This window comes from Protobothrops mucrosquamatus, unplaced genomic scaffold, assembly GCF_001527695.2.
Source record: "Protobothrops mucrosquamatus isolate PMUCROS unplaced genomic scaffold, P.Mucros_1.0 scaffold1641, whole genome shotgun sequence".
In the NCBI taxonomy this organism is placed as follows: Eukaryota; Metazoa; Chordata; class Lepidosauria; order Squamata; family Viperidae; genus Protobothrops; species Protobothrops mucrosquamatus.
Genome location: NW_015387800.1, coordinates 67,693 through 95,554, shown reverse-complemented (window position 1 = coordinate 95,554; position 27,862 = coordinate 67,693). Strand labels below are relative to the sequence as shown.

Genomic DNA, 27,862 nt, shown 5'->3' with positions numbered 1-27,862 from the left:
ATGGATTTTATATATCATTCTGACAGACTGTATCTCTTCCTGCAATATTGCTGTATAAAGTTTTAAAGTGGAACTGACCATGAGTTCAGTTCCTGGTAGAGTATTTAAACCTTACGGAATAAAATCTGTCTGTGTCTGTCTGACGAGTTCCAGCATGTACTGTTTCCTATTAGTGAATATAAGTAAAAGCTATGATCAGTAAATTGCTAAATGGGTTTTTCCTAGAGGATTTTATTCTAGAGCAAAGCTATTCTAAGGCTTTAAGGGGCTACATTTTTTATTATTATTTAAAATTAAACCTTGTTTTTTAATCACAGGTTAGCTAGCAGTTTGATAATATAAAATAACAGTAAAAATAACAATTGTAATTAAAAAGCCTGGCTGAAGAGACCACTCCTACTTTCTTTCCTGAAATTGTACATAGTGGGAAATAAACAGCTCTGAAGGCTTGCATGCTACAGCTTCTGAATAAATAAATGTCTGGAGATAATATTGGTGGCATAATGAGATTTCTTTTTGAAGTTCTCACTAGTTTCTGAGAAAGTTGCTAACCCCTTTCACATGTTACTTCGACCACTGATAGGAGTGCCTCAAAAACATTGTAAAGTGTGGGCTATAACAACTACCAAGCAAACTTTTTAAATCTCTAGGACAGCTTCCTCAACGTGGTGGCCTTCAGGGGCATTTAACTCCAAATCTGTCAGTGCTGACTAGGGAGCCAGAGCGGGCAATGGTGGTTCTACTATCCTTACCCATATGCAGTGACGAATCCCAAGCCAGAAGGACTAACTTTATCGTTACAAATTATAATCTCCATATTCTTGCTGCATCTGTTATCCAAACAGAGAGGCGTCTGCTCTTTAACAATCCACCATTCAGAAACATGACTTGAAGACTCCTTCTGCAGCTTTATGGTTATATTTCTGAAGAAGGCCATCGCATCGATGTCTTCTAGCTTCTGGGAATGAACTGTTGAAAACAAGTTAGTCTCTGCTTCCCACACTTTCTCCCTCATAACAGGATATGTGCCTGTGCTGATCTCAATTCGATTTATTTCTTGTAATAAGAGAGGGAGCAAAGAATTGGGTTCTAGCTGGGAATTCTGGGAATTAAAGTCAACATATCTTAGTTGCCAAATTTGAAAAACACTGATTTAGGCTGTGTATAATGCTGAGCTATAATTGAGTCTGTTTTGTTTTGTTTTCATATGAATATGTGAAACTATTTATTAAGGTTTTTAGGGCATTATAGCTTATTCAACTGAAAATGATGATTTAGTATTATGTATGAACAGTCAAAAGTGGTCTGCACAGTCACATCTTCTATTCTCTGATTCTACAGTCAAAACTGTAGAGCATATGGCATTCCCCTATTTGTGTGTGATTATTACCAAACGCTTCAAAACACAGGAAAAATGTGTCTATTGCAACTGGGCTTGTCCATCCTATTAAATTGTAATTTGTTTTAACCATAGTTTGTTAATTAAGTTAGACTGATCTAGTTCAGGGGTCCCCGACCCCCGGTCCACAGACTGGCCCCGGTTTGTGGCATGCCCAAAAACTGGCCACGCAAACAAGTGAAGCCCCATCCATGGGATGCAGGCAGCATGCAAAGCTACAGCCCCTCTGATCCATGGAAGAACCTCTGCACAGAACTGGTCCCCCGACCTTTGGGTACCACTTATCTAGTTCACATGAGATGCTAAACATTGACTATGATTTTCATACAATGCAATAACCTCTAACCAATCCAAGCAAACCATTATAGCTCATTGTGATGTGAAATAACGGCAAAATAAGGTTAAAAATCCACTTTAAAAGAGAATATTCTATTTTTTTTTCAGGACATAGGAACTAGCTAGCCATGATGAGTATGTATATGTATCTGATTTTAAATACAAAAAAGGCCTTGTATCTTATCCCAGCTTCTACTCAACCAAGCAACAATCATAAAATTTGTCTGTTGCATAACAGCTGTTTAGAAAAAGGATTACATGGCAATGTGTATTCTGTACCTACGACTATGGGTCACATACTGTATATTCAGATTGGTCAGTAGAACAAGAACAGGAGATATCTGTTATGACATCCACAGGAGTCATAGTGACAAAGTTGTTAAGCATCTTGGAATATAACATATAATGTTCTGAGATACTAGAACCAGAGAACTAATTTTTCTTAGCATATCTCAAAGTAGACAATACATTTTAATCTGCCAATCATAGAACTTACCAACTTTCAAGCTATTTGCTATTTTAGCATCTGCCTCATTAGTTGCTCTGAGATATTTTGGTAGAACACCAGGAAGTACACTTAGGAGGGAAAAAAAGAAAAACATTTTTATTTTTACAAGCTTCCAAACCCATGCTAATGCTAAATTTCATTTTTTTTAAACAAACTCATCCAGCCTAAATATTGTACTGCCTAAAGTGGAGCAAAAATATCATATCTCAAGAAACATTGTGCCTAGAGCCAAAAAAATAAGTACACACTTGAATCTGAAAACCCCACAAGCATTTCTCCCTAGCCTTAGCAATGGAAATACAAAATACAAAAATAGCCTTTCCCCAAATGTCTAACAATGACATTGCATTATTTAATCATGCAATTGCATCACCACCTTGACTTGTTGCACACATTCCTGGTTATTGGCCAGAGCAGATTTGTAAATAGAGACTAAAACAAAAAACAAAAAAACCACCTACATTGGTTCAGTCCGAGTCCCAGAGAGCATGTGAATCATTTGATCCCTTATTTCCTTTTCTCTATATCGCACGGTATGTATACCAGATGCTTCAATATTCGTCACAAGAGAAGCATTCCTGATTTCATAAAAAAAATGAGCAAAAATCTTAATGTCACAGAAGCCATTTGGGGAAGGTCTGATGCATCTTTGTGATGTTTTCTGGACTGTACATATTTGTTAAAGCACAACAAATAGAGACTTAAGAAGGGTGCCTATTTTTGGAAAGGAATATTTGCCTTAGAGGAGGGTTACAAGTCTGATTTACACCTAATGCTGCATCACAATATGGTTGCTTTGGCCTCAGTGGAATTTGGGAAACTATCTCAAGATGTTTGCAGCTAGGGTCAAGGGCAGACAAATGATGGAAGCAGCATTACATGAATATAATGCAAGCTCCACCTCTTCTACATAGGTCAGCACATTGCACACACAATGTTCACAAACAGGCAGGGCTTAAGTTGCAATGGCACAATGCTGGTTTCATCCTTTTTAGAAAAATGCAGAGACGCCTCTGAATCTGCTTGACCTTTAGTGTTACGAAGGAACCAGGCCAGGGTGCTTATTAACCATCTATGGTTTAAAAAGGACCTAATATAACATGGAAACCAGGTCACAGTGAAAGGAAATTAATGCAATAACTGGGAACTGTATTTCACTTTCTAAGATGGCTTCAATATGTGCATAAAATACACTTCTTTGTTTTTATTTTACCTGGTAAGAGTCCAGTGGAAGTTGACATAGACTGCAGAGGAATTGGAGAGCTCTGCTATCATAGCTTTCCGATTCCCTGGACTGATGCTCCAGAGCAGGCTGGCATTGCCTTTTATTTTAGCAATTACAATATCCTCTGGACTATAGCCATCTATAAAGTACGAGGCAGTCTATAGGGAAAATAAAATTAATTGGAAAACCGTTTTAAAAGCACAGTATAAAAAACACATCTTACCTCAATACAGTCATTTCCAACCTGAGATCTTCCAAAAATATTGGAATTGCAGAGCCTAGGGTTTCTAGCCAACACAACATTTGTAACTCCAACATATGGTAGAGTACCAGGCTTGCTTTAAAAGGCTATCTATCTATCTATCTATCTATCTATCTATCTATCTATCTATCTATCTATCTATCTATCTATCTATCTATCTATCTATCTATCTATCTATATCTAGCTAGCTAGCTAGCTAGATAGATAGATAGATAGATAGATAGATAGATAGATAGATAGATAGATAGATAGATAGATGATAGATGATAGATAGATAGATAGATAGATAGATAGATAGATAGATAGATAGATAGATAGATAGATAGATAGATAGATATCTGTCATCTGTCATCTATCATTCTATCTATCTGTCAATTTAGATATCACTCATCTCACTCTCAGATATTATTATTATGGCTGGTTGCACAGTCAATCAGATGCTTACACTGGATTTGACATTTTTATCCACCTATTGAGTCCTTCCCAAGGACCTGAGATAGGCAAATGTTGTTTGATGATATTTTAAAGTTATCATCACAGGATGTAAGCCGATTATTATATATACAACAATGTGAAGTAACAGTTGCCACTTCTTTAGCTGGTGATGGCCTTCATAAGCATCAAGTTCTTCCCACGAACCTAGGATATCATAGTATATTGGTATAGTATATGCAGATCCAAGCAGTGTTGCTTTTTATAATAGTCAGATGGAAATGTTGTCAATGTGTAGATTTTCTATGTGCCATCCAAGATTTTTGGGACTGGTGCCAGTGGGCCAATAACCACCAGGACCACCACAGCTGGTATATGCCATAATCTTTCAATTCTTATGTTCAGATCTTATTATTATACCATTTTATTAGTAGTTTGCAACTTTTTATATCAAGAATATGCCAAGAGAGTCCAGAAACATGTGAACAGTCCCAATCCTACGATGTGTTGAATTGTCTCATGCCGATTGTGAGAGCCAATTGCTACATTTTCTGGAGTTTTGTGAGCCGGTTGAGAGTAGAGCTAAGCCATAATCATTAGTTGGTGGCATGGTGTGGTGACAACAATGGAGCCAGCAGAGCTAGTTTGACTGCATTTAATAGCATGCCACTGCCCCAATATGTCCTGCTTTCCATTTCATTATGAAAAAGTGATAGCATAAGAAATAGGTGCAGTCAACCTGGGAAATTCCTTCCAGGCATCTCGTAAATAACTAATTTTACACTGAATCCAAAGGAGGGGAAGAGACAACTTCCAGCCAACAGCTCCTGCTTTTCATTATGAAAGCATCTGGTAACTGAAAAAGGGAAGATAACCTAAGTTGGAACTGTGTTCTCAGTAACCAATAATAACATATACATTGCCCCTGCTTCTAAAGCTGTAATACGGACATTGCTCCATAAGAGAGTTGGTTCAGTTTGTTGAACTGATTCACTTACTGTACATCTTCTGTTCCATAACTCTGTAGTTTTAGGGTTTGAACTGAATTTAAATGAGAACTCACCAATCCCTTGGGCCAAAACCTGGTTTCTAGGACCAGGATTAAAACAGGAACAATACAAAATTAACAGTAAAACAGGATGCGGAATGTATTTTTCTCAAAAATGAAGTAACAATGGGATACATTGTAATATATGCTACATATATATATATAGTTTCAGATTGTTTCTATTGGTTTTAAATGCTTTATTGTTTTATAACTGTAAACCACCTAGTGTCTCTTGGTTGAGATCAGTGAGCATAGAAATTAAATAAATTTCCTTGAATCTTGCAATGTTTTTTTGGGGGGGGAGAGGGGGGGCAACTGGAAAAAATGCTGGAGAAATGATCCCTGCAGTTCACATTGTGAGAGTGTCCTTGTGTATGTATATACAATATATATATTGTGTATATATAAAGGTACAGATATACTTACAGGGTAGAGAGCATATTGTGCAGAGAATTGATTATATGCTGCATGAGTGAAAGGAACCAGATTTTGTTGCTGAGCACTCATGGTGAACAAGGACTAGAAAAAAGAGAAAAACAAAGACTATATTACACACTTTTGCTATGCTAGAAATGTAACTCACTTTATTGACTTTGTAAGTTGGCTTATGCAGCTCTTTGGATTCATTTCCAAACAATGCATCAGAAGTGGGAGGGAGAGAGAGGGAAATTTCACAGTATCATTTTCCAAATTACACAACTTGTGTTATTTATGCGATGACATCATTACATCTGTGATGTCATCATGGCTTTTATCAGACATTTGAAGTCTCCAGCTGACCATTATCTCATCCATACATTCTTAACTTATACTTTTCAGATGTGCTGAATTACAGTTTCCAGGATGGGTTCCCAAATTTGGAGGGCAGCAAGTTGGGGAAAGATGATCTATTCTGACCAGGAAGAAAAACCTTCCACATTACTAACTGTGCAATTCTTGCTGAACAAAGACTGAATGAAGCCTTGTTAATTTCATAAATAAACATTTTTTGCAGGCAAGGATCTACTTAACCACAGACCCATAGCTCCTTTCTCTTTTTAATTGATTTAAATTGAGCAATGGAAATGGAACTACTTGTGAAAGGCTTAAATATTCTTTTCTCAACTTTCTTCTCTGTTACCTCATAACCACTGATGGTAATTTTGACAGAAACGTCCAAGGGCTGGTTGGTGACACCTGTCATAGATTTCAGTGACATAAGAAGAAGTGGAAACCATACAATGAAGACAAGTAAGAAGATAATGAAGCCTCCCATCCCATACTTCATAATTGGTTTCTTCTTCTGTCCAGGAGATTGGGGATATTTCTGGAGGGGAAGAGGAGTTAATTGACAAAGAGTATGGTTATTCCATATACATACTGAAATAATAGCAATAGCAATTAGATTTATATACCACTTCATAGTGATTTACTGCACTAAATAGTTTACAGAATCAGCATATTGCCCTCAATAAACTGAGTCCTCATTTTACCAACCTCGAAAGGATGGAAGGCTGAGTCAAACTTTAGGCGAATCGGGATTGAACTCCTGGCAATGGGCAGGATTAGTCTGCAATATGCATTCTAACCACTGCACCACCACATCTCAGTAAGTAAATAGTACCAACCAATCTATACAGTATAAGAGTCATCTGAAGCCAGAACCAGGAGTAGCAATCTTAAATTCTACACAAGTGCTTCAGCATTGCTAATTTTGATTTTGAATATGATTAAAACTAGCAATAGAGCATGATCTGAATTCTACTTCCTAAGCTCTGGTGATCAAAGCTACACTATTGGTGATACGTAATGCAAGGTAATGCATGATTGAATGTTTTTCTCCCTTCTCCCTTTCCCTTCTCCCTCTCAAATAACAAGGCAGGCTCATTCAGTAACCAACAGTGCAGGATCTAGGTAAATCGTGGGAAGTGAATAATTTTACACGGGAACTGGAGAGGTTCATGATAGAAGAGGATACCAATGGTTACTGAGATTTCTACCTTCTGAATTATGAACAATGGGCCTTAGTACTGATGGCTAAAAACCTCCAGTAAAAGAGAACTCTTGCCTTCTGGTCCAAGGTTATGAGTTTCCCCAATTATCTAGTTGAACACTGGGACAGGGATTCCCAAGCCCTGGTCCGTGGACTGGCACCTGTCCGTGGCATGCCAGCAATCAGGCTGCACAAAGAAGTGAAGCCCCATCTGCAGGATGCATGCCCCCTCTGCTCTGTCTCCAAGGAACTGGTCCCTGGTGCCCCAAAGATTGGGGGCCGCTGCACTGGGGGACAGATTTATTCATTTATTTACTGCTCATCTAACAACTCTGGGCTAGATAGGCTTAGGGGCTGATCCAAGACTATGATAAGATTTTTTAAGACAATCAGGTTGACTGTATTTTTTTTCTTACACAGAAAAAAACAGCATCCTGGACATCTACATAACTGAAAAATATATCCCTGCATCCATTTTAGTGATATGCATCAAGCAGCAACCAAGGAAATCATATTTTTCTAAGTATAATATAATTTGTCCAATGCCAAATATTTCAAAATCCCTTTATGATTTATTTCACAAATGTACAGTGATCTCAGTGTTTTCATCTCAGTGTTTCCAAAAACTACATGTTGTGGCCATATTTCCATTTGTGAATATTCAGATATGAGCAAAAAGATGATCATCACAGAAATTGGGAATCTTAAATACACTGTTTATTGTAATAAGGAGAGCCATCCATTTCAGGAGTCTACTAAACTAGACCATCCTAGAGTCCCCCAACCTGCCACATTGTAGAGATTTTACACTACAATTTCCAAAGTTCCCAGCAAGATTATCCTATGTTACCTGCATTAAGAGGGTTAGCAAGATCCAGAAAAAATACCACTCACTTTTTCACATTCTCTCTGACATTTTAGAATGAAAATATTTGCATAAATATCCTCTAGGCAGATCCAACTGGACAGACTGAGTGTAGAATCAGTCCAGACCCAGTCCACGGCAGCCTTCAGCTCAATCAAGAAAGGTATTATGCGGAATCTATCCACGAGAGAATAAAAAAGGCAAGTTGATATTGGTGACTAGCATTTTGTAATAAATATTGCAAACACAAAATTTTATAAATTAATTTTTAGGAGTTTATTCAAAGGTTTTCCTCTAAAGAAAAATCTGCAGAGAACTATCAATCTTTAATTTGGATACCAATAACATCCTGATACAGATATCTGTAATTCTTCTTTCAAAGAATTACAAATCAAAACATCTGCACTCGTTTTAAATTTACATTGCATTACATTTACATTTAGTTCTGCAACTAAATAATTTAATCAATGCTGCTAACATTGGAGCTTCCTTATATATTTTCAGGTACAAAATCTTAAGAGAATGAAAATGATAAATTGTACTTTTTACAAGTGGCATAGAAGCAACAAAAATAATTCATATATTATTGACTAATTGATTGATTTTAGGATCAGTCAATCATAGATTTCCATTTATGAAAAACAGAAGGATGACTCATAAAAAAATTATAATCATAATTTTATTTATGGCTTTTTATAAAAAATCTATTCAAATTGTCAAAACTAAGTAATCTTTATTACTATATGAAAAAAATAAATGGAAGGTAGCCAGGGCTGTTTCTTGATTCCTTTGCCTGGGAGCCATAGAGTTCTGATTATCATTCTACTTAAGGGCTGGTGAAACTCTGAATGTAGAACTAACCCCCCCTCCCCTATAAATCATATCCAGCAAATCAAGCCCAGTGCATCTGAGCAAATGGCTATCCAATCTTTTTTCTTGAAAACCTCCACTGATGGAGCAGTTACAACAGTTTAATAGCTCCCAGTCAGGAATTCCTCTATTCCATGTTTGGATACCTCTTTCTTAAGTTTTCACTCGCCAGTTTTGTCTTGCCCTCAGATGCTCAGGAGAAATAAATCCAGACCTTCTGATTTCCTTCATACATCTGAAGACTGCTTCAATATCTCCCCTGATCTTTCTCTTCTTTAAGCTAACCATACCAAGTTCCTTTAATCAATCTTTAGCGGATTTAGCCCCCAAGCCTCTTGCTATCTTTGTCATTCTTCTCTGTATTCTTTCCAGCTCTTCAGCATCTTTTTTATCTTGTGTACTCCAAATGCTCTAAGAACCATGCTTAGCATTTTTTCCTCTTAATCCCCCCCAACACACACACAGAGACCCTCTAAATGTAGGATGTAGATTTGGTTGAAAGAAAGAGATATCAATCTAAAGGCAATCAGTGACTTTCCTTAACTGAAGATGGACTAGAACTTGAGTCTTCTAATTCCTCATTCAGTACCATAACTACTACATTATACAGGTTGTTGGGCTGGAAAGAAAAAATGACCGAAAATTACCCAATGAACTGTGCCTGGTCTTTCAGCCTTAGTCCCACATTTTAACCATTAGGTCATATTGTTCAGAATGAAAGACTTCTATATCTAGAAATTTGTTTGGAGTTATAGAATAGAGCTCACTTTCACTTCCCCACAATCTATATCAGCAGAATAGTTTGAGCCGAAGAAAAATCTTTTTGCTGCTGAAGTTATTTTATTAGTATGACAGTCTAAAACCTATCAGTTAGTTCCAATCTTCTTTTGGCCACCTTCTTCTAGGTGTGCATGTTTAATTTGGTTTATTTAGCAATGTTTGTCATCCTGGAGGGAATGAATTGAAATGTTTCTGTTTGTCAAGGATGTGAGAAATGTTGTCCTGTCATGAAATTAGTACTTACCCTTGGAATAAGTAGAGGTTTATATAGTTATAATTCTTGGTCAAAAAATGGCCCATGGTCCGATTTGGGTAACCACATTTGATCTGATATGTGGACAAACCAAAATAAATGCACTTGACCAAATACCACAGCTGAGCCATTCTATTCCTGTTAAATCTCCTGCGAAGGAACAGAAAAATCATTCCAATCTCCCACTTTTTCTAACAAGATATAACATAATATTTTCTTAGTTCTTGGCTGATACTCAATTTAATGTCTATGTACAGCCTTGTGAGGGGAACAGACAGAATTGTCATTAATTACACAAGACTTGCATTATGTATTCACAGAAGAGGTCAAAATCTGCAGGATGGCAGGCACAATATCGCAATAAAGCTCTGCCATTTTTGTACATGTGAGTTAAATAGATGCACGAATCAATTGTGAATGCACAGAAGAGAGGAAAGAGGAGAATTAAATCCTCTTCTTTATTCCCTTAATAACAACTGAAGGCTATATAAAATAAATGGCTATAGTTTTATTAGGGACATGAATCACATGCAGATAATTCTGTATCTTATATTCACCAGCTAATGAATGAATTGAGGGCAGATTCTATGAAACATTACAATGGGTATGAATAGAAGACTTTTTTTTCTCCTGGAGAATTGCTCATAGATATACTAATGTAAGCATGATAGATAGATAGATAGATAGATAGATAGATAGATAGATAGATAGATAGATAGATAGATAGATAGATAGATAGATAGATAGATAGATAGATAGATAGATAGATAGATAGATAAAAAAAACAATCTCCAAGTACAAATATTTAGTTCTATTGAAAAAATTTACGTGCATCCCCCAAAGGTTACAACCATTTTCACCAATTTGCATTATTTTAATGTGACAGAAGAAGAAACTTATTAAACACACACTTGGAAAGTAATCTCACGTTACTTGTATACTCTCCTGTGTTTTTTTCATTTGGAACTTTCAATTACCCCAAATGGTACATCATAGGGCAAAAAAAATTGAATCAAGGTACTTCAAATATATTAACTTAAAAATGCATACAAAATCCAAGACCCATTACTTTAAGAATTTTCACACCAGTTGTTTTTTCAAGGAAATAGCTGGTGCATTGTTGCTGCTGTCACATGATCATGATTTCTGATGCTCTCTGCCAGCTTTCCACAAGCAACATCAATTGGCAAGCCAGCAGGAAGACAGTTGTTCTCACTCCCCCACCTGTGGCCATTTTGTTCTTCTATTTAGGTAACGAAATATCTCTGAAACAGTGACCCAATCATGTAATCACAATTTTACTGTCAGCTTCTCAATTGATTCTCCTTGTCGGATGCTAGCTATGAAGCATGCAAATAGAAATCATATGACCATGGGACCGTAGGAGGAGAGCAGGCACAACTGGAGGCTCAGAGTTAAACATGTTATCACTTTAGAATTGTTGTGTTCTCACAAATGCTCCAAATCTAATCCCTCCTGAACTCCATTGACCCTTATCTGCAGCCAATTTAGTGTTGAACTTTAGTTGACCAGATTCTTGTGTATAGGCCTAAATAAATCTTCTATCTAACCAGTGGTCATGATTCTTTGTGCCTGACAGGGACACTGTCATGGTCATAAATTCCTGCCAAAACCAAAGCACTCAAATCTCAGTCATATGATAATGGGGATGTTGTAATAGCTGAAAAGTTGCAATAGTTGAAAAGAGGATTGGCTGTAAAGTTACTGTGTTAGCGCCATCATAACTTTGAACAGTTGCTAAACAGGGCAGTCATTAAATGACTATCTCTAATTTTATAAAAAGATATAAGCTTTTGTGAGCTTCAGCTCACTTTCTCAGATGCAATAATTTTGTCCTTTATGCCTAAAGGAATTAAAAACATTAAACAGAATCATCAATATCTAAAATAGTATTTAACATACCCAGACCAAAGAATAAATATTTCAAAGAATCTTTAAAATCATAATGAAAACAATAAATTATGAAAAGCCCAATTACACTCAACAATGACTGAAGGAACATTCCCCAATGTGGGTGCAACCACCAACATGGATCTAGGACAGAGCTAGGTAAACCATAAACTGTGCACAGTCCCTAAATGATCTTGAGTAATTTCCAGAGTCCCTTCTTTCATTGCTTCTGAAATCTGGTAGCACCTTTTTGGATATTTTTCGTTTCTTAATCATTGAAAACCATTACATCTGTTAATTTAAGTTTCATATAGTGTTTATAAAGAACACTTTCATTATAATTCAACTTTGTAAAGGATCTTCTTCCTGGACCTATCTGTTACTTTTTGTACAGCCCATCACATCAAATTAACACAAAATATGATACTCAACCTGAGAAGACACGGTTATCCTTGAACTAATACCTACATAGAAAAGATGCATATAGAATACAGGCCATTCCACCCACTGAATGTATACCTCCCTTTTGAATTGAGCCCCAAAAGAACTTTGCAGGAAGCAACTCACAATTCCCTCCTGAATGTTGCCATACCTTTGTGTTACTTCTGGCAAAATGAAAAACATCCAAATATGAATGCCAAAGACTAAGATCACTTGGAAAACATATTTCCCAAACTTGTTCTTTCTTAGGTAGAGTACCCTATCAATTATCATGGTGCCAAACTGTATCAAGAGTATCACAAGCCAAGGTCCAGGGACGTCATCTTCCGAAAGGGAGTCTGCAATATCTCCCTCTAAATGCCTCTGAAAAAATTAATAATAATACTGTGACAAAAGAAAGCAAAAACAGTATCAATAGCAATACATATCTTGCAATCCCAAAACATGTGAAAGACCACTTGAATACCATCAACACTGACAAAACCCCATCAGTCAATTGCAAAAGGCAGTTTTACTTATTTATTTGTGAAAATTTATATGGCTGCCCAATTCAGTAACTCCAGGTGGCTTAAAAGGATATATATAACAACAATTTCTGCCTATCCCAGGCCCTTGGGAAGGACTGTGTTGGTGGATAAAAATACCAAATTGAGTCTAAACATCTAGTTAAATATGTGACCAAACGTAATAGTAATACTGCCAAATAAAACTACATTAGGTTAAATTTCCTCTTCTTTTCTCTGAATTCCAATTTCTTTTGCCTATTACTTTTTATACAGTATTTTCTCACTTTGCCTAGTGCTGTTTATTCCAAAGGAATAGTATGAGAGATATGTATTAATATCAATAACCATAACAATAATAAATTAATATCTTCACACATAATGGACTTTAGACTGACATTTAAAATCATTTAAAATTTTAAATGCAAAGACTTGCATTTCATTTTCAAATCCAGCTTCTTACGTTTATTTAGCCAGTATTTTTTCTAATTTCCATTGTATCATGTAGAAGCCACATTGCTCCTATGTTCCATAAACTCAGTTCCAAATATGCCTCATCATCTTCTTCAGGTTTACTTTTTGCTTACTTGAGTCCAGTCTCCTTCAGTCTGTAGTCTCTTCTAATATCGTCTTTCCCTTTCCTTTCCTTTCCTTTCCTTTCCTTTCCTTTCCTTTCCTTTCCTTTCCTTTCCTTTCCTTTCCTTTCCTTTCCTTTCCCCTTTCCTTTCCCTTCCTTTCCCCTTTCCTTTCCCTTCCCTTTCTATACAATGCAGGGTAGTCATCTTTATATTAGGGTCACAATGACTCCATGAGCTAACAGATCTTAGCTCAAGATCACCTAGTGAACTCCACAATTAAGTGGGGATTTAAATCTAGAACCAATAATCCAAAACTCAAATTTCCCCAAAGTGAGTCTTAAACATTCATACATTCACAAGAAGTCATGTACACTTGCAGCAAAAATAACTAAAGATATTTTTATTAGAGCATTGGTTTCATTGAAATTGAAATGCATTCATGAATTTGGAACTTTTAAAGTAATAGAAAAATAATAATAGTTTTTGAGCACATCATGAGCACATGAGCATTTCTTCCTCATCACTGAGGGAAGCATTAGCAATTCTGTTTGAAATTCTGAGAAAATGTTTCTTCCAGTCCCACCAAAACATACTCTACAAACCCTTTCTGTTAGAATTTCAACAGCACACATTGCTACTTACCCCAAATGCCCCATAGCCAAAGATGATAATAATAAAATTAATCACATCAGCAATGAAGATGAAAACATAGATATCACAGACTGGGCTGTTCTCGGGATAAATGAAGTCATAGAAGAACTGCTTGATAGGCCGATAAATCCAAAGCATACTGGGGGTAAGAGTTTATCTAGATCCGTCAAAGTGCAAAGTAGAGTCATATTTGTTAAGATAAAGTCCTTGCTTAAAGTTCAAGAAAAAAAGTGATAGCATTGTTAACAGACACTGCAGGAAACACACAAGCTAGCTAGTTGAGATAAGGTTGTAGACCCAAAGAGTGGTCTAAATGTGGACTAAGGAACCCATCCTTTTCAGGGCCTCCTATTTCTAGAGCTGGATACCCCCTTCTCCTTCTGCTCTTTCCCACATACAGTAATCTGATGCACATTACCCTCAGGTTGAGTCAGATATCAAGCTGATATATCTGATTTCATTCTAGGACTTCTCAACTCAGTTAACCATGAAAAGACAGTTATTGTAATTAAAAATGAAAGCAAACCACAAGATATTATTCTATTTTGCATCATCTGTCTTTATGACAAAGACTTCATCCCGTCTTATTATGGCTAAATTGGAGGGCAGTGTGTGTGTGAGGGAGGTTGAATCTGCTTCTGATTTATCTATTCATAAAGCCATGATCACAGAGGCATCCCCCGAAGTAGGCAAATGACAAAATGAGTATTACACCATTGTCATTGAGCTCTGTCTCTTTTGTTCACACATTGTGTTGTCACACATACATACAAAACATGCAGAACTTAAGTAGAACAATGTAATACTCCTTGCATCATTCTGACCTCAGATCTTCTCTCAGAGCCATGTTCTTTGCATCAACAAGCCTAAACAAAATCTCGAAGATCTTGACCATTTTATAGTGAAAAAAAACAAATGTAGCGTGTTTCTTTCTTGTAGAATTCTATGTAGCAGCATCATTTTTTCAGGCATGATCATCAGACAATGTAAATTTGGTGTCTATTTTTCCTGCCATCCCCTGCCCTACTTGCAACTCTGCTCATTCAAGGTTGCAACACCTTACTTTCTTTAGGTCAGTGTTTCTCAATCTTGGCAAATTTAAGATGGGTGGATTTCAACTCCTAGAATTCCCCAGCCAAGAGAAGTTCAAGTCTACCCATCTTAAAGTTGTCAAGATTAGGAAATATTGTTTTAGAGATTCTTTTTTTTTTTAAAGGAAACCCTCCATTTACATTTTAATCAGCAACCTTTTTCTCTTAAGTATTTTCTGGTTTATTGTTTCTTTAGAATGTCTCTTCTTGCCAGAGGGAGGTTTTCTAAAAAGGCTGCATGACTTCTGGACTTCTTTTAGAGATTTGTCTGCCAAAAAGAAAGGAAAACAGTCATTATGCTATCTGACAAGCTTCCACATGACAGGAGCAATTTTTTAAAAAATGCTCTGACTTCTGATGGGGTTCCATTCCCAAAGCACTGTAACAATTGATCTTCAATCCAATCAAGCCTTCTGAAACATTAAAAGACATGCCCCTATGCAAATTCTTGTGTGGGAGAATCCCCCTAAAATGGCAACTAAAGAATCTAATGAACACAGAGGGGTCAAGCTTTCACCTTTTGATTGCAAAAAAAGTTTAAAGAAATGTGAAACTTCTCAACATAAACCAAACCACAACAATAACAGTGAAAGTGAGCAAGCTGTTAGGACAGGGGGAGGCCATTTAGGGGAGGTTGAGGGACAAAGTGGAAAGAGTGATTTAAAAAATAGACAAGCCTGGGATTTTCAATATTTATTCCCATTTCTAAGGTAGGGGCTACTTTTGTTTCTCAAGTAGATTGAGTTTATTTTATAGTTTATGTTAGATTTGTCATCTCAAAACGATGGGAAATCACTTTGCCCATGTTCAACAAAGGCACTGTGGTTTAGTTGGAGAAGTTTCTAGAACCACAAAAGGGGATTCGGAGCCTATGGTTACACACCCTAAGAAAGGATAACAACAAATGCAAATGAAATTTGAAAGGATCACTTCAAATTATTTCCTCCCTCAATGCCAGAGAGCTTAAGACATACAGCATTGATTTCTTTAATGGACCATCTTCCTTTGAGAGGCATGTTAGGATCATCAGTGGATTTTATTATCCCCACAAAACAGAAGACCAGAGATCACAGCCAGGAGGCTGCAGAGGGGAATGCAGGCTATTATTTTATATTTCTGTCAGATCTTAGACTAGTGAATCTGAATCAAGGACATATATCAAGTGCTAAAATATAACTAGGCTTTTGTATTCATCTTGACTGAGTAGGAAGCTGCTATTAGCTTCTCCCACTTTGACAATAAAATGTTCAATTCTCCAGCTCTTCTTTTATTAGTATATTCTTGACTTTTATTCTTCCTGCTGATCAGGAGGGACAGGATTACATTTTCTCTTTCTCTCTTCTTTTCATAGCAAGAATAGTTTGTCCACACATTTGCATTTATCTACCTCTATTAGCCCTCTTAAAAATGTTCCTAGGGAGATGCCATCCTTCTGAGCTAGACTGATGTTCCTTCGAATGATTTTTGCAACCTTTCTTCTTAGGTTTCTTGGCCATGTCCTTTTGTTTAGGATCTAGTATTTTGGAATCCCAGAGCCCTTGGCACTGTGGGACAAAGCAAAGTGAAAGTTATTGCATGTGGGAATCTTAAACCACATTTAAAGGAAGTGAAAGAAAATGCAGGGTCTATACATGCATAATTCCCATACATGTCACAGCACAGAGCAGGAGAAATAATTGGAGCTTTCATGAAGAAAGTTGGCTGTCAAGTAACCACCCAAATTTCAGTATTTGAGGTAAATCAGATTAATGCTTGAGGACAGAAAAAACATTGATGATCCTTCAAATATTATGACTATATCATTGACTGCCTCACTTGCTCTATGACAAGTCTATTGTAGAATTAGGGAAACTTCAGTCATGTAGCTGGAGGAGTTTTGTATTAAAAATTACAGCTTGGGAGCTTTTAGTTGAAAAAGGGAAATAATTGGGAAAAGAAAGAAAAGTGTAAAGAAGGAACATCTCTCTTTCTCAATGATAGTACAAAACAATTTGCTACTCAGAAGAGACCAAAAGAAATGTTTTATTACAAAATGTTTGGCCAAATTATAGATTTTTTTTTGTTTCCAGAAGTTAGGAAGTTAATGAAATTAATGAAGCATAAGGCTGTCGATGAGTGTGATAGTTCTATATTAGCTGCAGTTTTAAAGGTAGTATATTTGCAATGACATTTCCATCTGCTAGAAAACATGAGTGTCACTCTCTATTGCATCAATGTTCTTCTGGTGGGACATGACTATGGGAAAGTGATTGATCACCATAGGTGATTAAAATCACCATAGGGACTAGTTACTGGACTAGATAGGTTTTTGATTTACAGGGCTCTTCTGATGTTATCATAGACATCTGCTGTACTACATGTTAACAAATCCATGTTTGAAAAGGCGGATTAAAGTCTTTCTTCCTTATTAAGGATAGTTTGCAGTACCTTCAAGATGTACCTGTGCAAGAACAAGGCCAGGAGTTGCATGAGATCATACTGTGCATATCCATCTTTCTTCTCAATCCCAATTATATTTGGCAAGGCAAATGGTGCTTCTGCCCTGATACTACAATATATCTGAGAAGACCAAGGAAAGAATCCAAACTGGGAAATACATTTGGTCACAATCATTATCTGATAGAGAAAGGAAACATATGTAGATTATACTATTATTACAAAGTGATAATTCTTCAAGATTTCTAAAACAATGAGCAGTGCTAAAGTGGGGTTAGTGGTCTGTTCTACTACGACACAGGCCTTGTATTTTATCCTGCTTACTTATTGATAATCTTTTCAAAGGAGAAAGTCAGTAGAAACTGTGGGACAATATTAAAATTTATCTTGTAGGATTCGGCTGAAATCAGTGTTTTCCGCTCTTATCCATGTGTGTTTTCCCAGGTTAATTAGTAGGAGGACATATATTCCAGATACAAATCTTCATTTATTCAAAGGCCTGTGTTGGAGGATGCTAACAAGAGGTCCTGCTTTCCTCCTTTTTGCCTGAGACTTTGTGCCATGTTCTGCTCTAGTTTTCTTTCTTTCTAATGTGATCAGTAGTTGCTTCCAAGTCAGAGACTAAGATTTCCAGGTAGGCTTGAGACCTCTTAGTGCCTAATCAGTTCTTTATTTCAGTGAAGCTCAATGGGGAGTGAAAATGATATACAGAGAAGAGTACAGCAACTAAATGCAGCAACTTCTGAACACTTACCTCAGTGTAAATTATTGCTGTCATCCAGAAGAATTTGGTGGGCCTTGGAATGGATAGCATGGGCCACAAGAATATCAAGATGGGGAGAACCAAAGTAAGAATGGAAGCAGAAACCATGTGGTTGACAATGATAACAAAATAACATAGAATTTCTGATGTAGAGACCATAACATGGTACAAAGCAACTCCCAACTTCGGGAAAGGAAGGCACTGGTAAAATTTATCCGACTGCTCCAGCTCATTGTCATGAAGAGTGCTAAACCATATTTAAGGAAAAATTACAAAAGAAATGTCATTAACTACTGTAACGTATTTTCCCTTCTTAGCATTTTCCTGCAGGTGCTGGGTCTGCTTTTTGGATCATCTTGATTCCTTGGTTGTATCAAGAATTGACTAACTGCTTTGTTGCCTGAGGCTGATATTATGGACTGAGAAAGAGTCACCCAGCCAGATTTCATGCCTAAAGCATGGCAACTCAAAGTCTCCTGTTTCTAGCCTGGTGCCTTAACCACTAGACCAAACTAGCTCACAATTAATAATTGTAACCAAGATCATATATACTAGCATGCATCGACTCTAGAATAAATAATATCCTGAACTTTAGATGAAGTCATCATGAACATCTCTTTCATTTTTTTCCCCCACTGGGAATTGTTGGTACTAGTCAGCCTTCCACAACTGAAACCATCCAAATGTGTTGGGATTGTGAATTTCAGTATTTCACCCAGTGTGTTGGAGAACACAATGGAGCTTTGAGATGTCTGTTCTGGATTGTATCAGAACAGCGAACAAGAGGCACTCACAGAACAGAATGGGACAACTCAACACAGCTAACTTGCCATAGCCAACTCACCATGGCCAACTTGACACAGCCAACTCACCATGACCAATTTGCCACAGGACAACTCACCACAGCCAATTCGTCAGAGGACAACTTGCTGTGGGACAATTTAACAATTCAATTTAATTATTTAAAATAAATTAAAAATTATTTTAAAGTTTGACATTCACATTTCATTTTGTCCCTCCTTTTGCATCCTTTCTTTAATGATTCTATTCCACCATTTCTTTGATATTAGTGTAACTCTTGTCCCACAGCGAGTTGTCTGGTGTGAATTGGCCATGGTTAGTTGTCCCGTGGTGAGTTGGCTGCAGCAAATTGGCCATGGCAAGTTGGCTGTGGCAAGTTGGCCATGGCAAATTGTTGGCTTAAGGATTTTGCAATCTTGAATTCATGCTCTTCAAAAGCAAACTGAGATCAGAAGGCAGTCAATAAAAGTATAATTAATGGGATATGCCTTGCCTGTTAAGCATCACTTCACTGGTTGTCATCATTGGAGAAATTTCACCTAATGGTTTGTCGACTTCTGGACTTCTAGTGAACCAGGAATCTGCTGATTCTTGAATTTCTGATGGAGAGCTGGAAAGAATGGCAGGTTCCGCACAGGAAGTGATCAGAGTGAATCCTTGGGAGTGGGCTTCTTTTTTATTTCCCCCTTCTATCTTCTCAGTCCCCATTACATCTTTATCAGTTTCACTGGATCGCCTGATTTCCAAAGACACAAAAAATTGCCCAAAAGTATTTTAGTAACTCCAAGACTGAGAGGAAATTTTTACAACAGCTGTTCTTCAAAAAGAGCTGTTAAAAATTCATAATCCTTCACTTCTGAATCATTTTTACCATCAGGGATTTGTGCAAAGCAAATATCAGTGGAAAAAAGCTTCTTGATAACTAGAGACATTTGAGTTCTTTGTTAGAACGAGGGCTGGCAATGCTTCTTTGCTCAGAAATTCCATATTTGGTCTCCAAAGTAAAGATGTCACCATCAAAAATTTGTGTTTTACCACCCAGTATAGTTGGGCTGAGAGAGACCACACATTTGGTCCATGGGTAACAGGTTGCTTAATCATAAAAATCTAATGAATATCCTTTGTCCAAAGTCAAGTTGAAAAATCTAAAAAAAGCACCAAAAATGAGAAAGTGGGTTTTGTTTTTCTCCTGTTTGCACAGATGTCTCTGTATGGGAGTCACATCATAAAATCATAGGTTTTAAGGGACATTTGAAATCATCTAGTCAATCTCACAGTTTCCAGTGCTTTTGGAGATCATCTAGTTTTGACCTGCCCTGTGTAGAAATCCTCCTGTTTGTTTATTTATTCATTTATTTATTTCAAACTCCTATGGCTGCCCATCTTAAAAGCACAGTTCTGAACACTTTACAATAATTATATAAAAACAAACTTCATGAAACAATAGAAGCAAAAACAAACAAACAATAAAACAGAAAGAAAAAACTGGCATCACAATCAATCTATGATGCATTTTATTTGTTGGTAGAAGCAATACCTGCCATCCAAGTCTAATCTAATTTTAAACAGTCATGTTATCTGCAAAGGCAGCCACCTTTAAAGGTTTCCATTTATGAAGACCACTTCAGCTCTCCTTTACCTGCACCTGCAGTGTGAAGACCGCCGGCATTCTTTGCTTTAAAGACAGCATTCCTCAACCTTGGTAACTTTAAGATGTGTGAACTTCAACTCCCAGAATTGTTAACTAGCATGCTGTCTATGGAATTCTGGGAGTTGGAAGTCTATATATCTTAATGTTGCTGAGATTGACAAATGCTGCTTTAAAGGGTTAAACGCAAAAGCTGAGATAATGTCTTTGTGGTTATGTTCCATTGATTTTTAATGGGCAAAAAAGATACTACAGATTCAAGTATATATAAATCCACATACATCTCTTTCCCAACATCACAGTTTATTTCCTAATATATAGGAACATTACAAGAACCTGAAAAAAGAATACTGCAGGTTTCCACCTTGTGGCAGGCAGTTCTTCTTACCTGAGTTGCACACATGAAGGCTCAGTATTCTCAATCAGTGGAGATTCAGATAACTTGTCTTGGCTTTCCTCAATTCCTATTACTTTGGCTTTATATTCTTCATAAACTGACTGATTATTCTCAAATCTGTAATGCTGTAGAATCATATCTGCTGAAATCTCATTTTCCTTTAGAAAAATAATAATCCAAATCACAGTTAATTGGGTGGAAAGAGAGCAGTAAAGGAGAATTAAATAGAATTGTTTTTTGGTCCATGAAAGCTCTAAAGAAATTAGTATTATCTGGAACGAACATATTACATGAACTGCAGAAAATCACAAGTGAAGAGAAAAGCTCTTCAACATATTCCACTATCTTTAGTAGGAATACAAGAAGTGGCCTTCTATTGAGTAGAACCCTTGATGATTATTTAGCTCAGTTTAGTCAATGCTAGCTAGCATCATTTTTCTGTTTCTTGAAGCAGGATTTTTTCCAGCAGTAGGTCTCTGCTAGAGATCTCGCCTATTGAGAAATGTATATGGCCACCTATCTTATACCTGATAATTCTAAGTAAAACATAACAAATTAAACTGATTGCATATATTCCAACCATAGTACCACAATGTCCCATGAATTCTATATTTATACCTGCATTTGCTGAATTCACCCTAGCAGCAGAAAGCAGTCACTCCAGCAATAATTGGCCATCTGACTGGAGACCAAATGCAGTTCAGGACAACTATCCACAGAGTCACTATGAGTTGACATCAACTAGCAACAACACAACTAAGCCCAGTAAAAATAATAAAATTCAAAGTCAATAAATCAACAAATCCAGTTTCTTAAATTAAAACTGCAACTAAAACACAAAGCCTCTATAAATTGTAAACTACGGTACTTCAAAATCCAGCAATCTTACCTTGTTCATCTGTTGCCAAAGAATATATTTTTCCATTCTCAATACATCAGCAATGTCCAAATTATCTTTAACCAGGGAATTAAGGGCTTCTATAATGTCATCCATCAATGCATGCATCAAGATGAAGATAAGCTTGATAATGTTGATTATTCTTTGCACAATACTTTCTGTTGTGAAGAGAACAAGCGTCTTATTATGAGAAAAGCTGAGAGCCCAACACCATTCCAATTCTGAAGACCCTTTAGGAATCTGCAAGGCTTGGGGCATAACCCTTATATTATAGTTATAAAAACTGCTTCGCTAATCCTGCTCTGAGGAATGCTCATACACACATAGAGAATGCTTCAATCTGTAACATTGATAGCATCTGTCTGTAATTCAGTGACATTTATTTGCTTAGTTTATTCTGTATTTTGCATATTCATGTTATGAACTGTCCTCTAACAGTTATTATAAATTCATTGGCATTGGTATACTTTCAGTTATATAGCTATCTGGCAGTTAATTTAGAAGTGATATTAAATGTATCTTTCCCTTTAACATTCAGATTTTCAAAATGCAAATGGTATCAATTTATGTGGTGGAGCTATAGAGAGAGAAAATTTTATTAGAGTATCTTGTCCTGCTACATTCCTTAAACAAACCCTTTTCTCTGAAGCTGATACTTTGTGGGAAAGTACTCTAAAACTGTCACTGTGATTTTTCCCCAATACTCCAGAAATCCTTCTCATACAAAGAGATTTTCCTGAGAGTTCACCAGCAGAAGAAAGAGTTATATACCTCCCTTGCTTATGATTTTAATAATTGTCATCAACCGTTGCAAAGTGTAAAAATGCATTTAATGTGATATACCAATTTTCATGCAAATTTTTATTACACCTGCTTGACCACAGTAAAAATCCGAAAGCCACTTATATCTGCAATATAATATTAACAAGATAATAAAGTTGGAACCATATGGAATAATAATGAAATAGAAACCAGTATCAGAAAGTCATAACTATTTGTGGTAGATATGGTAAACTGGAACTTATTGACTCAAAATTTTCTGTAGAATCCGTCCCTTCAAAGCAGCATAAAAATATCACCATCACCATCATGGAATTAAACCCATTAAAATTTAATTTGCAGGACATTTGTACACTGTAGCCCTCAGCTGCTTGCCTCCCATGCATAAACTGGAAATGAAAACATCCTTTTTCCCTCCAAATTAGACACAATGATGGCCAGGTGTTCTGTCTCAACTGCATCTAGCATAGATCCTCATTGGTGGATTCCCCTGCTTTGATGACATGGCCTTCTTCCCACCCTTCCAAGACTGGAAGGCTGAGTTATAGCCCTGAATACCTTGATGTTTACTCACCTGTGACCTGCATGAAAGATAGATGAGTGATTCATTAGTTTGCACGCAAATGATTTCTGTACAATGGAATTAATTACCTGACTTATCCAAGTCCTCTTCAAAAGTCAGTATCTCTATATTTTCATCACAGGATTCCAAACTGACATTAGCTAAACACACAAAACAAAACAAAAACTAAAAAATGAGAACAGCATCCAAGAATTATGACTCAGGCCAATGCCCTTGATGAAGGGACCTTAATGAAGTTGTACTTGTAAATATATTGAGGTTTCCACCTTTCCATCAACAAGAATTTAAATGTATTTTTAAGTGAAAAAGTTTCCAAATATATTAATAAGAGGTAGGGGATGCTTTAAAATATAGTATTCCCCACTTCTAATCAAGCATGGTATAACTTAGTGAAAATAATATCATGTGTATAAGTATCTCCTACCTCTTTCAGCCCCTGGTAGTTGCTCATCATTTTTCCTTTCCTCCTTTTTATTTTTTTGACTTTTGATTTCATCTTGCTCTCTCATATTTAGAGCTGATTTTGCATTCCTCATCCAGGCTTCATACGCAAGCTGCAAAGAGGACAGAATCTTATTGAGCAATGGCTAACTTGGAGCAGAATATATTAAATTATCTCCTCTTGAACCTGCCTTTAAACAAAATGGTGGGTTTTGTAAAGCAGCCAAAACATAAAATAAAATTGATGTATTGAAAGAAAATAGAATCTAGTTCCTCTCCCCAGTTTCACAACTATTGAAACCATTAGGGGAGGTCAACCATTGACATGAGGCAGTTGTTAAGTGAATCACTGCCGTTGTTAAGATTCACAGTTAAATGAATCCAACTTCCACCACTGACTTTGCTTGTCAGAAGTCAGTTGGAAAGTTTGCAAATGGTCATCACATGACTCTGGAACACTGCAATTTGGGCTGGAGTGCACCCAAAATTTGATGATATGATCATGGGAATGCTGGAATGATTGTAAGTGTAAGGACCAGATGTAAGTCACATTTTTCAGTACCATTGTAACTTTGAATGGTTGTTAAAAGAATGGTTGTGAATCAAGGATACAGAATTGTATTCCCACAAAGCCTGAATAGTTTTTGCCTACCATTTAAAAATAACTACATGCCTATGTGCCATTTCCATTAGCTCTCAGTCACTACCCCAACTCAGTTTTTTCCTCTCCATAAATTGGTCACACCTGCCATGCTGTTTTCTTTTTAAAGAATTCTTTTTTGCTTTTTTCAGAGTGTTCATGTTCTTCTTCTTCACTATCTGTATCAAAAAGGCAATAGCTCCCACTTTGAACCACTGAAATAGACAGGAAATGCAGATATTAAAAAAGTCTTATGGAATTCTATGCCATATAGACAAAACTCAGATCTTTCAGCCATGTTTTCAGCTCCTCAAGATTGCAGCTCCATGGCCACATTACTTACTCACAAATACTAAAACCAATCAAAACAGCTTTCTATCTAACCTGGTGTCCTGCAGATGGAATTAACTTCAGCTCCCCTCTGAGGGTTTTTACCTGGATCCTCCTCTTCCAATATCTGATCAGACTCTGCTCCTAGTACTTTGCAGGAACTTTGGTTTTTAAATTTTGGTTTAATCAAGTCCATCCTAAAAAATCACAAAAAAACAGATGATTTCCTGGCTCCAAAAAAAAGTCAAGGATGCATTTATATCAATATAACTGAGATTTTTTTAAAGTCTATGCTAGTATTATGATTTCTTTCCTTTCTCTCTTTTGCAGGCTTCACTTGCTTGCCAATATAGAATTCAGCATATATTCTTCCTATGAAGGTTAAATATGTAAAGTACAAGATGTCTGAAATTTGAGCTTATTTCTTTTCCCAATAATATGTACCACACTTCCATATTTGTGGACTTAAGGGTCATCAAGGACCATAATTTCCATTTAGCATCTTTACATATATGAAGATCCTTTCACTGAAAAGACTGGGGGGAGCATTTTAACTCACATTAGCTGCAAGCATTTTTTGTAGTTATGGTATGCATTTAGGCATGTAGACTTCTTTGGACCACCGAAGACAACAATAAATACTTTTATTTGTAAATTGTCCCAAATTTCACAGACTATTACTCATGAATATATTGTATGTGATAACTACAGTATATGCTACAGTTGAAGAAAAAGTTGCCACAAAAACAAAATTTAGGAAAGACAAAATATTTATGCAATACTTCTGGCCACAACAAATAATCTGATTGAAAGCTATCCAGCCTACATGGGTGACACTAATGATATTGACATACTAAACTGAAATATGCTGCCTTTAAGCTGAAAATCCATCATTAGTGCTTTTCCCAATTGAGCACCTCAGAAGAAAATAGATTTCTCATATTTCCTAGGTATGTTTTTGGATGCTGCTGCAACTGAATGTAGAAACTTACTGCTTTTTCATGATTTCCATTGATTTTCTATTTTGTTCCATCCGAGAAATCACCTTTTTTTTCAGTTTCAACTCAAACATCTCAGCTGCCCTGTTTTGAAAAACAAGTTGGAACAATCTTTCCAAAATTGTGCCTTGGTAGATCAAGGATCTAATTTATACAGTATTACTTTTTTTCTACATTAGAATGGTAGCCAGCAAGCTGTCTTTGTAGGAAACCCATGAAGCTCACAGACTGCTGTATTGATAATATTTAGATGTGTACTGCCTTCAAACAGATGTGTATGTAAAGGAGCCATTTAATTAATATCACTAACAGCAGAGGAATCTACAACAAAACTTTAGAGTATGGAATGCACCTATACTTTTCTATTGTCTGTACCATGTATAGGTAATCCACATTAATTGGATTATGTTGGTCTGAAAAATCACCACAATCCTTGCTCAAGCCTGCAGTGGTTTTAAATGTGTCATGTGAGCAGAACTCACATAGTCACCAGTTTCTCTAGTAAATTCAAGAAACTTAAACTGGGTAATGGAGAATAACATTAAGGCAATGTTAAATAACCTACTTTGTTCCATGTCAATTCTCTGCTTAGATGTTAGTTGCATCTGTTAATTATCCATCTTTAGCCTTGTTTCCATCTCAACTTACAATAACCAAGTGTAATATCGTTGTAAACTTCAATATTGGTGATAAATACCTGGAGGCTAAGAAATCTGTAGCCTTGAGATCAGTCACAATATAGAGATAATAGTAGCTCATAAAAACTCTTCTCTGAATCAGCAAGAAGGTGAAACATACTGCATCCCACAGGATACCGGCTTCATCCTTAGGCAATTCACATATCTCATTATTAGGTGGATCTGTGCAGAAACAATATTCACAAACTTGTTTTTCTAGGTGGTAAGTTGGAAATGTAGATCATCCAGTTTCCCTACAGAAAGAATCATGTTGCTGTTGTTGCTGTTTTTGTTATTACTAATATTAACAGATTTATACAACTTGCATTTTGTACAATGTAATGTGAATATTATGGAGACCATGAATGAAACTTTGTTTTGCAGAGATAGCAAGGATAACTTTAGCTCTCCAAAAGAAAACAAGTCACAAACTATATTTTCTCTTTTATTTATTTTTTGTCCGCAAAATAAAACAAATAAATACATTATGGCTTCTCTAGTACATTCTACAGTATGGGTAAAATTCCACAAAGCCTAAAATCTGTCCAATTGTTAAGTATCTCCAACCTTCAACAGAGAAGATATTTTTGCATAGAAATGATCCAAGCTATTATCTTCCATAAATTTGGTTCAAGGTGTCCTTTCAGTTAAGCTATATTACTGGTGAATATAAAGATGCTATTTTCTTGGTGATGATAGAGAAATGATTTACCATTGTTTTCTTTCAGGATATGTTTTTCAATTCCCAATCTAGTCTAAAGTCTTGGGAGTTCTTGGTAGTCTCTTGCTCATCCTTGGTTGAATGTTCCCAACATTCATTAGCTTTTTGTGATTGGCTATGAAACCTTTTTAAAATCTGAGTTCAAGAATTTGCTTTTCTGCTTAGACAACATGAATCTCCTGAATCTATAGAACCTATTTATAAAAATCAGTTGCATAGCAGATCTATATTACAATTTTTGAAGGCTCTCATAATTTAATGTATCAATGAAGAAGCTTCCAGCCACCTGTATCAATCAGCAATACATGAAGGAGCATAAACTACTTTAAGAATAATTATGTCTTATTCCGGATAAGAGTTCTTGTCTAACTGCCCTCACATTACTTACTGTGACTGGCCACTGCTTTTAAAGATTTTTTCCAAGAACTCAGGAACAATTGAGTCTAAGATCTTTTGCATGGAAATCAAACATTCTACTATTAAGCTTCTTCCCCAGATGCAACATTTTATATTTTTTTCAGTTACTTGTGGTAGTTATCTATATATACATGGATGCCTGTGGTGACACATACACATATACGGTAAGTGGGAAGATAAGGGAAAGAAAAATAAAATAAAAACCTT

The 27,862-nt window shown here is 36.3% G+C and overlaps 1 protein-coding gene across 1 annotated transcript in view; it reads right to left on the bottom strand.

The window, feature by feature from the left end:
• The window catches only part of LOC107293527 (piezo-type mechanosensitive ion channel component 2-like), a 64,163-nt gene that overhangs the window by 2,515 nt on the left and 33,786 nt on the right, over positions 1 to 27,862 (bottom strand). Inside the window, exons 24-44 of the mRNA XM_015822680.2 lie at positions 26,538 to 26,700; positions 25,835 to 25,924; positions 24,948 to 25,039; positions 24,618 to 24,727; positions 23,856 to 23,985; positions 23,500 to 23,571; positions 22,060 to 22,226; positions 21,162 to 21,328; positions 19,619 to 19,861; positions 18,316 to 18,571; positions 17,566 to 17,741; positions 14,026 to 14,173; positions 12,454 to 12,665; positions 9,942 to 10,100; positions 8,077 to 8,224; positions 6,331 to 6,516; positions 5,637 to 5,729; positions 3,457 to 3,626; positions 2,705 to 2,821; positions 2,232 to 2,311; positions 753 to 1,056 (exon numbers count right to left, since the gene is read on the bottom strand). Coding sequence (XP_015678166.1) covers positions 753 to 1,056; positions 2,232 to 2,311; positions 2,705 to 2,821; positions 3,457 to 3,626; positions 5,637 to 5,729; positions 6,331 to 6,516; positions 8,077 to 8,224; positions 9,942 to 10,100; positions 12,454 to 12,665; positions 14,026 to 14,173; positions 17,566 to 17,741; positions 18,316 to 18,571; positions 19,619 to 19,861; positions 21,162 to 21,328; positions 22,060 to 22,226; positions 23,500 to 23,571; positions 23,856 to 23,985; positions 24,618 to 24,727; positions 24,948 to 25,039; positions 25,835 to 25,924; positions 26,538 to 26,700 — 3,283 coding nt within the window. The remainder of the gene's footprint in view (positions 1 to 752; positions 1,057 to 2,231; positions 2,312 to 2,704; positions 2,822 to 3,456; positions 3,627 to 5,636; positions 5,730 to 6,330; positions 6,517 to 8,076; positions 8,225 to 9,941; positions 10,101 to 12,453; positions 12,666 to 14,025; positions 14,174 to 17,565; positions 17,742 to 18,315; positions 18,572 to 19,618; positions 19,862 to 21,161; positions 21,329 to 22,059; positions 22,227 to 23,499; positions 23,572 to 23,855; positions 23,986 to 24,617; positions 24,728 to 24,947; positions 25,040 to 25,834; positions 25,925 to 26,537; positions 26,701 to 27,862) is intronic.